At 36.2% G+C, this 14,346-nt stretch overlaps 1 protein-coding gene across 32 annotated transcripts in view; it reads left to right on the plus strand.

Moving 5' to 3' along the window:
- PTPRD (protein tyrosine phosphatase receptor type D) overlaps nucleotides 1–14,346 on the plus strand; it is a 1,286,084-nt gene that overhangs the window by 1,056,401 nt on the left and 215,337 nt on the right. For 19 of the 32 annotated variants that reach the window (XM_041120673.1, XM_041120675.1, XM_041120679.1 and 16 more), the window contains 2 exons: nucleotides 5,095–5,240; nucleotides 10,064–10,205. In XM_041120673.1, coding sequence (XP_040976607.1) covers nucleotides 5,095–5,240; nucleotides 10,064–10,205 — 288 coding nt within the window. Of the gene's footprint in view, nucleotides 1–5,094; nucleotides 5,244–10,063; nucleotides 10,206–14,346 lie in introns of all 32 variants that reach the window. The other 13 variants (XM_041120674.1, XM_041120677.1, XM_041120678.1 and 10 more) reach the window with 1 other exon arrangement.

Here is a 14,346-nt window from a genome sequence, read left to right on the forward strand (position 1 = left end):
ATGGCAAAGCTTGTGGTACTCTCCATTAGTCCAAGTTACGGAAATCTTCTGCTGTAAAATTTTTTCCTTGACAAGGTAGCAACATTCAGTATCAGCACAAATATCTGAGTAGGCACTGTTAGATAAACAGGCTGAAACAAACAAAACTTGTGTTGTTTTCATTTAATAGCCAATATTGCTGTAATTTTGATGATACCCACAAGAGAGTTCAAATCCAGAAATATGAGGTGCTGATTTTAACTGAATTTTACTTTTGTTATTTTAATTTCATTTTTGTTATTTTAATTGCAACTTTATTGAAATGTGACCAAGTAGAGTTTCAAAAGTGCCGAAAGGCTATGATATCATAGTTGGTAACCTATTACATCTGATTTTTTTGGCAGATTTAATTGCACTGGAAGGTTCCCATATAGATTGTTGCTGTGCTTAATGAAGTGTGCTGCAGAGAGTTTTTGTTGGACTCTGCACTGCTGTTGTTAAGGGAGGTTGAAAATAGTTGTCAGTTCTCAATCAAAATTGCCCTCATGTTAATAAGCATGAGGCAGTATAACTGTGTTTGCTATCAGAGTGCCTAGTAGCTTAGGTCAGAATCAATGTCAAGAAACTGACAACATTAATTGTGGAGATAATTTATGTCAAACCTTAATTAACAACCTTTATAAAGATAAAGGCAACAAAGACTACTTTTCATTTCTGTTTCTGTTGGTCTTATGATGGTCACTTTTTATGTAATGAGATGAACATGCTGATTGAATAATGAAAAGATGGATTGCATAATACCTGTTTTTCTCCATGGCTGGCTGGCTGTCACCATACTCTGAGTACCTCTTGACTGTAAATGAGTTTATCCTCACAACACCTATTGAACATGCAGAGATTATCCTTCTGGGGCAGCTGCTGAGCCTGAAGTGGAGAATTTAACTGGTTTGCCAAATTAAATTCAATTTTGTGAATTTAAAGATGAAGAGCTGAAAAAGGCCATTGTATCTATTAAAATGTCTGAAGTGTACAAGACTACTATAAGTTTCCTGTTTCAGATAAAATTATCTATGTTCTAATAATAGTTTACCTTCTCTGATATCATATGATACCTTAAAGATAACTGTCTAACTTTCAAGATTAGGCATTGGAGAAGAGTTGTGGCAATGTTTTTTTACAGGAATTACTTACTTATGCAAAAGGAAACTTTGACCAGCCACATACCTTATTTTTTCAGCTAGATTATGGTCTAAGTGAAACACAAACAAACATCATCACGGTTCCCTTCTGTACTGGAATGTGAAGCTTTTTTTTGATGTAGATAATTAGCAGTCTTTACATACAATAATGTGGTCCTTACATACAATCTTAAAACCTTGTTTTTCTTGAAAAATGTCTACAAATAGGGAATCACATCATTATGTAACAACTGTGCTTGTCTTTTGCCTCTAATGCTTTGTAGCAAGTCTTGTTAGTTAAAAAACAGCTTTACTAATTGTCAGTCCAGCAAAAATTCACATAGGACTGGAAAAATACTGTTCTTCAGGTAGCTACCAAAGCCACATTAGGTATTCAGCCCTGTTTCTGCAACTCCACTATGTAGATAGAGCTCTGCAGAAGCTAGTAAGCAATTTTCATAAGGAGTGATAGCAGTTACAGTCCTTCACCAGATTTCACCCAGTCCCAGATAAAGAAATCATCAGAAAACTGGTTTTACCTCTAACAGCAGTTAAGTTTGGTGGAAAATTTTTAGTTTCCAGTATATTGCTATGTGGATTATTTGATAAACAGCTTTGCGGTTTGCAGAGTGTCCTGGTTTCAGCTGGGATAGAGTTAACTGTCTTCCTAGTAGCTGGTACAGTGCTATGTTTTGAGTTCTGTATGTGAAGAATGCTGATAACACTGATGTTTTCAGTTGTTGCTCAGAAGTGTTTAGACTAAAGTCAAGGATTTTTCAGCTTCTCATGCCCAGCCAGTGAGAAAGCTGGAGGGGCACAAGAAGTTGGCACAGGACACAGCCAGGGCACCTGACCCAAAGTGGCCAACAGGGTATTCCATACCATGTGACGTCCCATCTAGTATAGGAACTGGGAAGTGGGGGCGGGGAATCGCCGCTTGGGGACTGGCGGGGTGTCGGTCAGCGGGTGGTGAGCAATTGCACTGCACATCATTTGTACATTCCAATACTTTCATTATTGCTGTTGTCATTTTATTAGTGTTATCATTATCATTATTAGTTTCTTCTTTTCTGTTCTATTAAACCGTTCTTATCTCAACCCGTGGCTTTTGCTTCTTTTTCCCGATTTTCTCCCCCATCCCACTGGGTGGAGGTGGAGTGAGTGAGCGGCTGCATGGTGCTTAGTTGCTGGCTGGGGTTAAACCACGACAGAGTGTTGGAGATTAGGGGGATTTTGTTTCTTTCTTTTGTGTTCAGAAGCAATAGGAAAGGTAAATTGTCATATGGTGTAAATTAGTGCAAGCTCTCTTGTGTTTACCTGAACTACACTAATGGAGTGTTTGTCTCTGAGTGTCTGATAAGGAGGGAAGGGATTCCCCTTTATTTATCTTCTTTTAATTATTGTTATCATTAATACAATATATTGCATATTAGTAAAAGCATGCCAGCCATAGGTATCATGGTGACTGGCAGTGACATAAAACCTAGTAGTAGAATATGGTGGGGTTTTTCAGTTGGTTGGTTAGCTTGGGTTTGGGTTTGGGGTTTTTGTTTTTTTTCAGAGCTAATTTAACATAGTTCAACACAGTGTTTGCTTGTCATTTTTCATTGCTTTTGTTTTGTTTGTTGTTAAAAAATCTGCAGTTCTCCTGGTCCCAAGGTAGTTAAGTGTAGTGTTGCAGGAATGAATGCACAGCACGGCTCTTAAATTGAGTTGCTTTCCGTCCTTGACCCTTGTAATGCATGGCAAAATTCGCAAATTTTCCAAAACAGACCTTGTCTCTAAGGGAGTAAGGTACTTCGTGGATATTGAAATTATCAGTTGGGCAGCCACTGAATGTATGAGTGAGGCATAAATTTAGAATTTAAAACCTGCCTATGAGCTACTATGCATAGTAACTCTGTGCTTATGGACTTGCCCACGCAATGTATTTCTTTCGTTTGTTTGACGTTCAACACTGAAGTCACAAAATGTCAAAAAGAATAAAAAGAGAATGGCAGTGCATCATTTTTCACTTGATGGCACACAATCACAACTTGTGCCACAGAATATCAGCATATCAAATTCAGTCATGTCTTTTTACATATCAGAGTGCTGAGTTAGTACATGCATAGAAAAGGATTCAAAGCTAACAGTTTTGGTGAAATCCAGATGCTCTTCATCAGAATACATTTCTGTCTTTTCTGTGGTCCAGGCATAAAGCCTGTGACTTGGGAAAGGATTTTTAGTTTCTTTGCTCTAAGTGTGTTTTATTTACCATGGTTTTGGCAATTTCTTGACATCAGAGAAGTTCTTTCATAAATTCCCCATGGCAGCAGTGACACACTAGTTTGCTGTGCTCAGATTTGCTGTTGCATTTGGTTTCAGGTACATGTTCGGCAGGCAAAATTAGCACAGCAAATAGTTCAAGGACCCCTGAGCATTCTGGAAGGTTGAGCAATAATAATTTTACCTGACATCTCTATTAAAGAAAAAAGCATGCAGATTTTCAGATTTTTTCAGATATTTCAGATATTTTTACTGCATTTTAAAAAAATTCTCTTTGTTATTGGTATGTTACACATTAGGGGCAGGGTAAAAAAGACTCAATTCATTTCGTAAACTTAGAACAATCTGCATACTCTTGTATTTAATGTAACAATGTAACAACAATGTATTGAGTTTGTTTTATAATAATGGCCTTATCATATTTTCTTGGCATTTTAAATTATTTCAGGATTTCTTCCAGTGTTACATATATGCATACTTGTAGTCGGCTTGGTTTCTGACATTTAAATAAACATGCTGACAGGAGATATTGCCTGTGGAAAGACCAGTTCAGCAGAATAAGGGGTTAGACATCAGAAGTGAAGAGCAGTTGAGAATGGAAAGGAGCTGTCTGCTGAAAGTTGAAGATGAGAGCAAAAATGAATTGCCACAGCTGCTATAAAGGAGCTACATATAACAACTTAAAACTGAGAAAGACTATATAGCAATATAGCAAAGACTTGGATTCTTTATCATTTATTGGCCCTAAGTATTCACTTCATATGTTTCAAATCAGCATCTTAAAATGTATTGGATCTCTAAAAATTTCTCAGGTAGGAAAGAGAATGATGTAAATATTTACAGAAACTCTTAAACATTTCTGTACTGTGGTTAGGCATAATGTCATAGGTTTTATATTAAATCTTTAGAAGTCATGTCTTGTGTTGGTGTAAGTTCGAAAGTTTTGTTTCACCACAAGGCTAATAAATTAATTTTAACTATGTTGTAACAGAAATAGAAGGAAAGAGAATAATTAACTAAAATGCCTTTTCCTACTTTTAAAATGTTATGTCCATTTCTCTCTCCTCTCCTGTTGTTGCAATAGTTGGATCTTTTTTCACTTCTTTTTTCTGACAGAGTAGAATAATTTGGGAGTGAACAGGAGCTATACGTGAAACTGTGCCCAAGCATAAGTCTCTCTTCTCTTATAGTCCTTCTGTGTGGACTCTTAATACATAGTCATTTACCTCCACCACTGCAAACTTACAAATGCTTTCTCCTAAATGTCACTGATTTTAATGGCTTAAAGGTGGGAATCCTGTTTTCATGACATCCTGTGATCATAACATCAAGACATGAATCATGATCTTATTCCAGCTGATTGATGAGCTTATTTTGCAACAGAAGACAAATTGGATTTTTTTATTTATAATGGTGATAAAATATAGAGTTTGATCTTGCTATTCTGATGCTATTAGATTTCTGTTTTAATATAAATTTCACTAGTAAAATCTCTAAGTACTTTTCTGACCTTTTATTTTTTTAATGCTTTCTCTTGCAGGTGAATACTGTCACTGGAGGAAAAAAAACCCCACTATTTCCTTCTTTTTTTCATTTTGAAATCTTGACATGGCTTATTTTTTATTTTTCCTACTTAGATTAATTTTGCTAATTTTTTTGTTTGTTTCAGCACCACCAAAGTTTACAAGAACTCCTGTTGACCAGACAGGGGTTTCTGGAGGAGTCGCCTCATTCATCTGTCAAGCCACAGGAGATCCAAGACCTAAAATTGTCTGGAACAAAAAGGGAAAGAAAGTCAGCAATCAGAGATTTGAGGTATTAGGTCCATTGTTCTGTTCCTCTGAAAACCATTAATTCCAACCTCGCTTCTAATCCCAATATGTGTGGTTTATTTTCAGTGATTAAGCAATATAGCTATGACTATTGGGGATAATTTAGTGGGAGCAGTCTCGCAAAGTTTTTATTTTGCAAACTGGTTATGCATAGCGCTGTTAAAGAGAAAACTGCTACTGCTGTTCTCTAAACTAGCATGATGTAACTGGGGAACTTTGATGTGCTTCTGTTCAGCCTGCTATCTTTTCCATGAAGGAGATGGGGGAAAATTATTTGAGCAGCGATTGCTGTCTCCGGAGAGCAAGCCATGTCCTTTTGGACAGTGTGCATCGAGCAGACCTAGGCTGCTACTGCTTCTGCTGCCACAATTGCTTACCACTGTTGCAGAGAGAGATGAAAAGGACATTGTAGTTCCTGCTGCTGAAGAGGAAATGTAAAACTTGCTTGCTTTTGATTCTTTTCTTAACAATAACCTAGGAGAAGTCTTTAGAGAAAGCTGTTTCCTCTCTCCACTACCTTCCATTAAAGGAAACTGTGAAGATAATCTGTTCAAAGCATGCTGGTTATTTGGGTGAAACAAGACAACAAATATTATTCCCTCTTTTACTGGCAGGAACAATTAATATCAAATATGGATTGACCTTTAACATGAAGAAAAAACTCAGAAAATGGGAGAAGGCTTGTAGAATAGATACCAAAACTGGCATTAAGAGTGTATAATTTTCACAGTGTCTCTTCATTGTTTTCAGTGTTAAATAAGAGACTTCTGCATTAAGAAAACAACTGTTTGGAAGATGACTAATTTGTATATAAAACAGATGTGGCAAATTTTATGAGTGAACATCTAAGATATACCTATTAAAAGTTGACTGAATATTAAAGTCTTCTCTGTTAATTTTTAATAGTATTTGGGGAGATTGCTTGCCCTGGCTTTCAGGTTAGATTCAAATCAGCAGAAAAGAACTGCATTTCTTATATAAGCTAAATTTTCTTTACTCCTTTTTTGTTCAAAAAATATTTAAAGGCATTGGAATTTGTTCATTAACCAATATAACAATATAATTCTTTGCTTGTATATTTTCTGCAATGTAAGAAATAAAAGCATGAATTTGAATGCGACCTCCTAGTGCCAAGAACTGTTTGCACTTTGCAGAGCATATGCAGAGCTGTAATTAGCTAGAGGGATTAACTTAGAAATTTTGTCATAAACTCTACACAACTTATCCCTTCTGGTCACAAAATTTTCACTCGAGGTGAGTTCTAAACAGTGAAAGATTGGGCATGTACATGTTTACTCTGTTGATTCAGTTTTATTTTGCAATATGTCGTGGTTTATTTGCTTCATATATTGTTCTCTATGTGCTTATGTACCTGTTTTTAGGGAGAATAAGCAAAAATAAAACAGTTTTATTTCCATAAAAAATATTTGAAGGAACTATAAAAAAAATAATTTAAAATGTTTTAAAAATGCCTTCAGTGGACTGTTGAAGCTGTATAACCAAGTGAGATGGAATGTAATTCAAAGAAATAGAAAACACTTACCATATATTTTATAATTTTTGTTATAACCGCTGAGCAGGGTAGTTATAAAGTGTGCAGAGCACAGCAATATTTTAAGCAGCTTTCCTTCCTGTCCAAAGTAAAGCCATTAATTCATGCTGTAGAATCTCTAAATAAGAACAGAACGACAATAGAAATGAGATTCAGAAAAGTCACGTGGAACATTTGGGAAACAAGAAACATCTGAGATTGTCAACTGCACCAATAAGAGAACAATTAGTTGGGCTTACTTTCCTCTTCTTTCACATTAATATTTTGTATATATCATTGAGTTTGATTACTTAGTAATACAAGACATGGAAATGTTTTACCTGGCCATCTGTCTTCATAGAAGCCTAGTAAATGCAGCTGGAAAGGACTTCAGTGGGTCATCTAATCCACATGCTTTCCGAGGGATGCTGGGGGTTACTTTTTTTTTCTCCCTCCAATAAACTTGGACAGCCTCCTACAGTATTTCATGAACCTTGCCATGACTTTTTTTTCTCATGGGGAACCTGAACTTTTTTGCTGAAACTTGATGTACATAGCAATTGTCTTATCTAGCAATGAGGGAACAATTATTTTATTCCCTCTCTTGACAGTGGCTGTCGTGGTTTAACCCCAGCCAGCAACTAAGTACCATGCAGCCACTCATTCACTCCCCCCCCACCCAGTAGGATGGGGGAGAGAATCAGAAGGAAAAAGGTAAAACTCATGGGTTGAGATGAGAACAGTTTAATAAAACAGAAAGAAAGAAAGAATAATGATAACAATAACAATAATAAAATGACAGTAATAATAAAAGGATTGGAATATACAAAACAAGTGATGCACAATGCAATTGGTCACCAGTCACTGACTGATGCCCAGTTAGTTCCCGAGCAGCAATCCCCCCAGGCCAACTCCCTCCCGTTTATATACTGGACATGATGTCACATGGTATGGAATATTCCCTTTGGCCAGTTTGGGTCAGCTGCCCTGGGTGTGTCCCCTCCCAACTTCTTGTGCCCCTCCAGCCTTCTCGCTGGCTGGGCATGAGAAGCTGAAAAATCCTTGACTTAGTCTAAACATTACTTAGCAACAACTGAAAACATCAGCGTTATCAACATTCTTCTCACACTGAACCCAAGACATAACACTATACTAGCTGCTAGAAGGAAAACTAACTCTATCCCAGCCGAAATCAGGACAGTGGCTTGTTTATATATTTTAAGATTATTATTGTTGAATGTAGAATGTTCTTGATTACAGGCTAATTCTCACAAATGAGTGAGAATAGTCATGACAGCTGTACATTGTTTCTGAAATTAAAGGCTACAGTAAGACTTTGAGGGACTTTGCTATTAATCTTTCATCTTTTCTTTGTATTGCAAGTACATGCTTTGAATGAACATGATACAGGAGGATACTTTTTTCTCTTCTTGCTTCAAATCAATTCAAATAATATGAATTAGGAAAATCTAAGTTACTCAGAAGTCTTTCTAAGAGGAACTTGAAAAGAAACGGGGGGGGGGGGGGGGGGGGGCGGAGACAAGTTCAAAAAATTTCACCATTCTATCCTGTGGCATGAGGCTGGTTTTATTAAAAATTCTGTGCTTTTTTTAAAAAAAAATTCATTCAGTAGATGTGGGAGTGGGAGGAATTAGCTATGTGATATGCAGGAAAGGGGAGAACTCATTGCAGGAAAAGTAAATCCATTTTATGATACATATTTTGGAGACACCAGACTTGAAACTTAATCTCTGCAATATTTGCCCAACCTAATCTGCTGCAATTGTTTTTATTGGCCATGCAGCTAGGATTATTCAGCATTCAAATTTAAACAATAAGAATATTATTTTTCAGTGTAACAATTGTGATTATTTGGATCCCGTGCTTTCATTTTTTATCTACAAATCATTAGTCTGTCTGCTTTAAGATTGTGAAATTTTCCTTTCCCCAGAAATGTCAATTTATCAGGAATTCTAGTTTTTCTTTTGTTTACGCTAAGGTCAGATGGAGATTTTGTGTTGTCTCGGTTTGTTTAGGACAATGGCTTTACTTAAAGAACAAGGAAAAGTAATACAGCCTGTGGGCTATCAAACCAATTTCTTCTCAGAAAAAAACAGGTTATTATCTTATTTCCTCTTAGACCTCTCCCACTGCTAAGAAGAAACTGAGCAATTCCTACAATACAAATGGGAAGATAATGGGCATATAACCATAGTTCCCATCCCTGTACTTTATTTCTCTCTTACTCTCAACAAATATAGAGATCTAGTAGATCACTTGTGTGTAAGTTAGACAAACAGATACAAGCATGTGTGCAAATATGCATATATGTAAATTGTTTTGTGCATGTATATATAGATTATGGCCAAATATTAATTATTTTGTAAAAACAAATTAATAATTGTGACTGTCCTTTCTTGATAGGTGCCATTTACCTGATGGTACTACTAACATATATTATTGACAAATATTTTTTTTTTTAAAGTAGATTAAATAGATTTATATTATTACTTAATTATTAGGAAGGCCTTTCCAATGCCTGGAGTGCTGCAGTACTCACCAATATCTGATGTGATTCTGACTGCAGAAGGAAATAGCCATTCGATTAATTCTGTCTTGTATGAAAATTAATGTTTCTTGTGTAAATATTGCAATTTACAAACTAAACCTTAAAGTTTAGCCTTATTATTTAGTCTCTTAATGGGTCACATGTTTTCTAATACATTGCTGGATAAATTTACTTACATTATGTGGGTTAAATGCATAGCTAAACTGAGTAGTCCTACCTTGTTGAGAATTGCCAACCCTTTTTCACTTTGGAGCTAAATGAATGAGTGAACTGTACTCTGTGAGTAGAGTGGGAATATAGCCTGCAGCAATTAAAGTGAGTGTAACTGGCATTTGAAGGTAGAGTACTTAAGCTAAGAGAATGGAGAGAGATTGGTGGTGAATGTCAGGATAAAAGAGTATTAAGTTACAGAATCCTTTCTTACAGCCCTTGTTAGCTGAGGGTTTTTTGTTTTTGTTTTTCATCCTGGCTTTCTTGAAAGTAGCTTAGAGTGGCCATCGAATACTCACTGAACAGTAATGTATGTTACAAGGCATTGCCACTTAGACATTTTCCCATCTATGTGGAATTTGGCCTGGTACGCGTATTTGAAAAAATACCCTGGCTTTGATGACATGAATACCAACAGGTCACTGTTCACAAACAGATTAACTGAGGGATAGGCATTTGTTACAACATCTGTGACAGCTTTTGTTTCCTTCTATAGGTAATAGAGTTTGATGATGGATCTGGATCAGTTCTCAGAATACAACCACTGCGCACGCCACGAGATGAAGCTATTTACGAATGTGTGGCTTCCAATAGTGTTGGTGAAATAAGTGTGTCCACAAGACTCACTGTTTTACGTGGTAAGTTCTTCCTAAACATAACTAATTTAATTCATAGAGCTGAAAGTGTTATGTTGTTGTAAAAGAGAGGTTTCTCTCCAGGAAAGATAATTACAGGTCTTTTCAAATGAGCATTGTTATAGTCCTGATGCTGTTAAATACAAACTTTTTCACATAATACTTGAATATTGTGTTTCTGATTTTTGACCATAAGATGGTAATGTGAGTATGTGGGGTGTGACAGATTAGAGTGAAGAACAGAAGTAAGAAATAAATGAAACACGAGTGCCACGCACAACAGGTTATTATATCAATTATTGATCAAAACCCAATGCTTTATGAATGCATTTGTTTTACATTTTAGTGCTGTCCTGGGTAGCTTAGCTCTGTGTGATCAGCATTTACACAGAAATTTGCCCAATTAACAGTGACCTTGAAAAGTTGCATAATGGTTTTTAGATGAGATTAAGCTGCTACAAGATTTTCCCGCTAAGATAAAAAACATAAAAAAGGGGAGGGCTTCTTCCATTTCAAATATACATCACCTGAATTGTATTCTTTGGCAAGAAGTTTTTGAAGACAGTAAAGGAAAAAAAACATTTTTTCAACTATCCTTCAGGGGTGAGGATATGAATGTACTGCCAAGTCTACTGTATAGATAATACTTAGAGGAGTAAATACTAGTAGTCAAATGACGTGAATGTTTCATTCTGTCACCTACAGATGAATGGAGACTAGATTTGGAGACACTTCATGAAATATCACAGTCTTTAGTTTGCAGGGTTGCTTTCATGACTGCAGATTACTGTCTTGTATTGTGATATTACATGGCATTACTTGATTTGCAGAATTAACTGCTAGGGGCCTGTTTATAGGAACTGAAGATGACTAGTCAGCTTTACAGAATTTAGAAGAAAATTTGTAAAATACATAATTTAAAATTTTTTTTTGATCCTTCTATCCCAATAAATGTAGGGTGACGAGGAGGTTTCTTTTCTGTTATTTTTCTCTGGAGTTGGATTTTTATTCAAAAAAAGAAAAAAAAAAAGATTTATTTCCATATTTCTGTTTGCTGTTTTAATCAGTACGGACAGTCCTGGCTTTACTGTTGGAGTCAACTAACAACACTATGTACATATATAACAAATAATAACACTAAGTACATATGTATTTTTTTCTTAGAGGTAGTCTGGTGTAAGCAAATCTTTTTCATATTTAAAGTTCTTATCTCTAATGCCATGATTGTTCCTTCTGTTGTCTTTAAAAATTCTTCCCAGTCTAACCAATGAAAATGGGAAGCTTGATACTTGGGTTCATGTTTTAACAGCACCTGTTCTTAACTCCCTAAGATAAGCTTTTCCCTTTATTAGCTGATAGAAGCACTTTCTATGCACAGCTTCCATGTTGTTGAAAATGAACATAAAATGACATTTTCATACTGCATTAAAAGATTTGTAAACTAAAGGGAAATTGGAAAAAGGGGAGGGAAGCAAAAAACAATGTGAAAACTCAGGTGGAAGAAGTATCCTTTGTCTTCAGAGTTTCTTGAAATGTAATTACAAGACTCTCTGGTCTTGAAATGTGCATGTATGTGTTTTGAAAGATACCGTTCTAAACCAACCAAAGTTCTCATTTGGGGGTTTGTAGAGAAGAAGCAATAGCCCTCATCTCTCTACTGAGGGCCATACCAATTGAAAAAGGTGGAAGAGTTGTCTTGAGTGTCAAAACTGACTGTAAAATGGGATCTGTTCCTTTGCTTGTCCTGTTGATTATTTAATCATTTTTTGGTAAGGCATATGTGGCTCTGCTGCCTGTTTCTTACTCAGATAGCTCAGTGCTACTTCAGACAACACTAGCATCAGATCCTGTTTTAATGACCATGCATAATGATATGCATATGCAAATGCCTGATGAACAAAAAATGTCCATTATTAGTTATGAAGTTAAATTTTAAAACAATTTAAATTTTAATTAAAAATTAATCATCTAATTAAAAATGTGAAATATTAAAGATTGTGTTTTGTTTCCAGCCATAATACATATGGCTTTTTCAACTGCTGGAATATACTTTGGCCCCAGGAATAGGTTTATGGATTTAATCTGAAACTGGGAACGTATGAGAATTCATGAACATATTAGGACTGTAGATTTAGAAAAAGGGGTGACATCAGAGAAAGCAAGGACCATGCAGAGTAACAGGGCATTGTAAGGAAATTTTGGCAGGGTTAAAATTTTGAAGTGCTATATGTGCAATAACTTGCTATATTGCTTTCCAAGACAAAGGATAGTTCAGTGCTAAGGGCATTAGCCTGGAAGATAAGTAATTCTATTATAAGCTTCTATTTTGCAAACTTAAACAAATCTTCATCTTGTACAGTCTGCAATAGTAGCCTTGTGGAAAACACTCCATCTGATTATGCGTTCATGGGAAAGAGTGCCACTGTGCCTTATGTAGCTGCCATAGGAATAAATAGATCATAGATGTGAATAGGAATTAACAGACATAATCAAATGCAAAACAGAGTGGAGCTGGATCTGTGGTCCACTTAGGCTTTACTCTTCCCTGGGGCATGTGTGTGACTCAGGATTGCAGAAGATACACACGTAAGTTTCATATGTTCTTCAATCTTTCCATAATGGTGCTATCACAGACCCAACTTGGCATTTGTGCCTCTTGCAAGAGGGCACCCTGGGGAGGAAATCAGAGTTTACCCACAGTTTAACCCACAACTATTGCAACCCTAATATGGGATGCTGGTGAAATCAGGATGTTCCCAGGAGTTAAAGTATCTACCTATATTAATTTTTGTTTGTTTGTTTGTTTCACTAAATCCAGTTTAACTGCTACAAATCATTTGTCCAGCACAGAACAGCAACATTTTTGCCAACATATTAATATTTTTAGAGCCAAACTTGGGAGTTTTTCTATCTGTGTCAATATAGACGAGCAGTAGTTCTATACACTACAGGTTTTACCTGTTTCCTCTAGGTTCTTACACTATGACCAATCTGTAGTACACTATGACCAATCTGTAGTACTTGGGTCTCTAAGAACTATGAATATAAATGGAGTCTTTAGCTTCTGGGTGTTGCAACTTCACAGTGTGAGAAGGAAAAAGGGCAGAAGAGGCAGCTACAGATGGTAACATTTCAAGGCCTTAGCAGAGACAAAGTATTGGGCCTTTTTTCTGTTACCAGAGTAAATCAGGAAACCTTCCAGGCTAAACTTCTACTTGCTAGGCTGAATATTGTGACAGTCTGGACCAAGAGTGAATGTCTGAGATATAAATGGAAACTGCTTTTGATTTTCTGTATATAATGGAGGTGACTGCTTTCCAGGACAGATTCACCCACATGAAAATGCTGTATTTTAAGAGAAACAAGGCTTGTAAGGAGAAGTCTGGAAGTCTTCTTCCAGACAAGAGGAGTCGATGATACTTATTTTGGAGCTCTTCATTTTGAAAATTTGTGCTGAGAACCATATGAGTGGAACAATGCTTTGATTCTTGAATTCAAAATTATCAGTGTTCAATAGGCAATGAGAGACAATAAAGTGTAGGATCTTCCCATAATCTGCAGACATCAGAGATGGAATAGCTTTCCTTTTATTGTCCATTCATTTCTTGTTAAAGCCACCTTACTCTGTCTTTCGGTCTTGAAAGTGGTAGATAACAGACATCTTTCATGGCTATAGAACAAGGACTCTGGCGTCATATCCAGGTATGTAAAATATTCAAGGAAGGAGGAAATGAGGTGCCTCCTTCTAGCAGAGATATCACCAACAATTCCATGCCATTAATTTTAAGGAATTCTGCTTTTCTTTTTTTTAATTATTTTTTTATTATTATTGCTTCATAAAGTTTTGCCAAGACTATAAGGACCTCAAGAAACTTAGCTTCAGCTACCTCCTGAGAAGGTATATGATTGCAGCACAGAAGAGTGCAGGTTTTAAGCAAGGGTGGAGAAGGTCCAGTAGAGCAGAATACCTAAGTACGTTCTACTATCACTATGTTTGCTTTGTTTTCTGTGCTGTCTGGGAAGTAAAGAGAGAGACTACACAGGCCACTTAAACAGAAGGCAGTTAGTTTTCTCAGCCCACAGTTTTCTCTACTATTGTTGATCGTACTGTGCATTATAAAAATATTGACATATAGCATCTTTG

This window comes from Aquila chrysaetos, chromosome Z (assembly GCF_900496995.4).
Source record: "Aquila chrysaetos chrysaetos chromosome Z, bAquChr1.4, whole genome shotgun sequence".
Classification (NCBI taxonomy): domain Eukaryota; kingdom Metazoa; phylum Chordata; class Aves; order Accipitriformes; family Accipitridae; genus Aquila; species Aquila chrysaetos.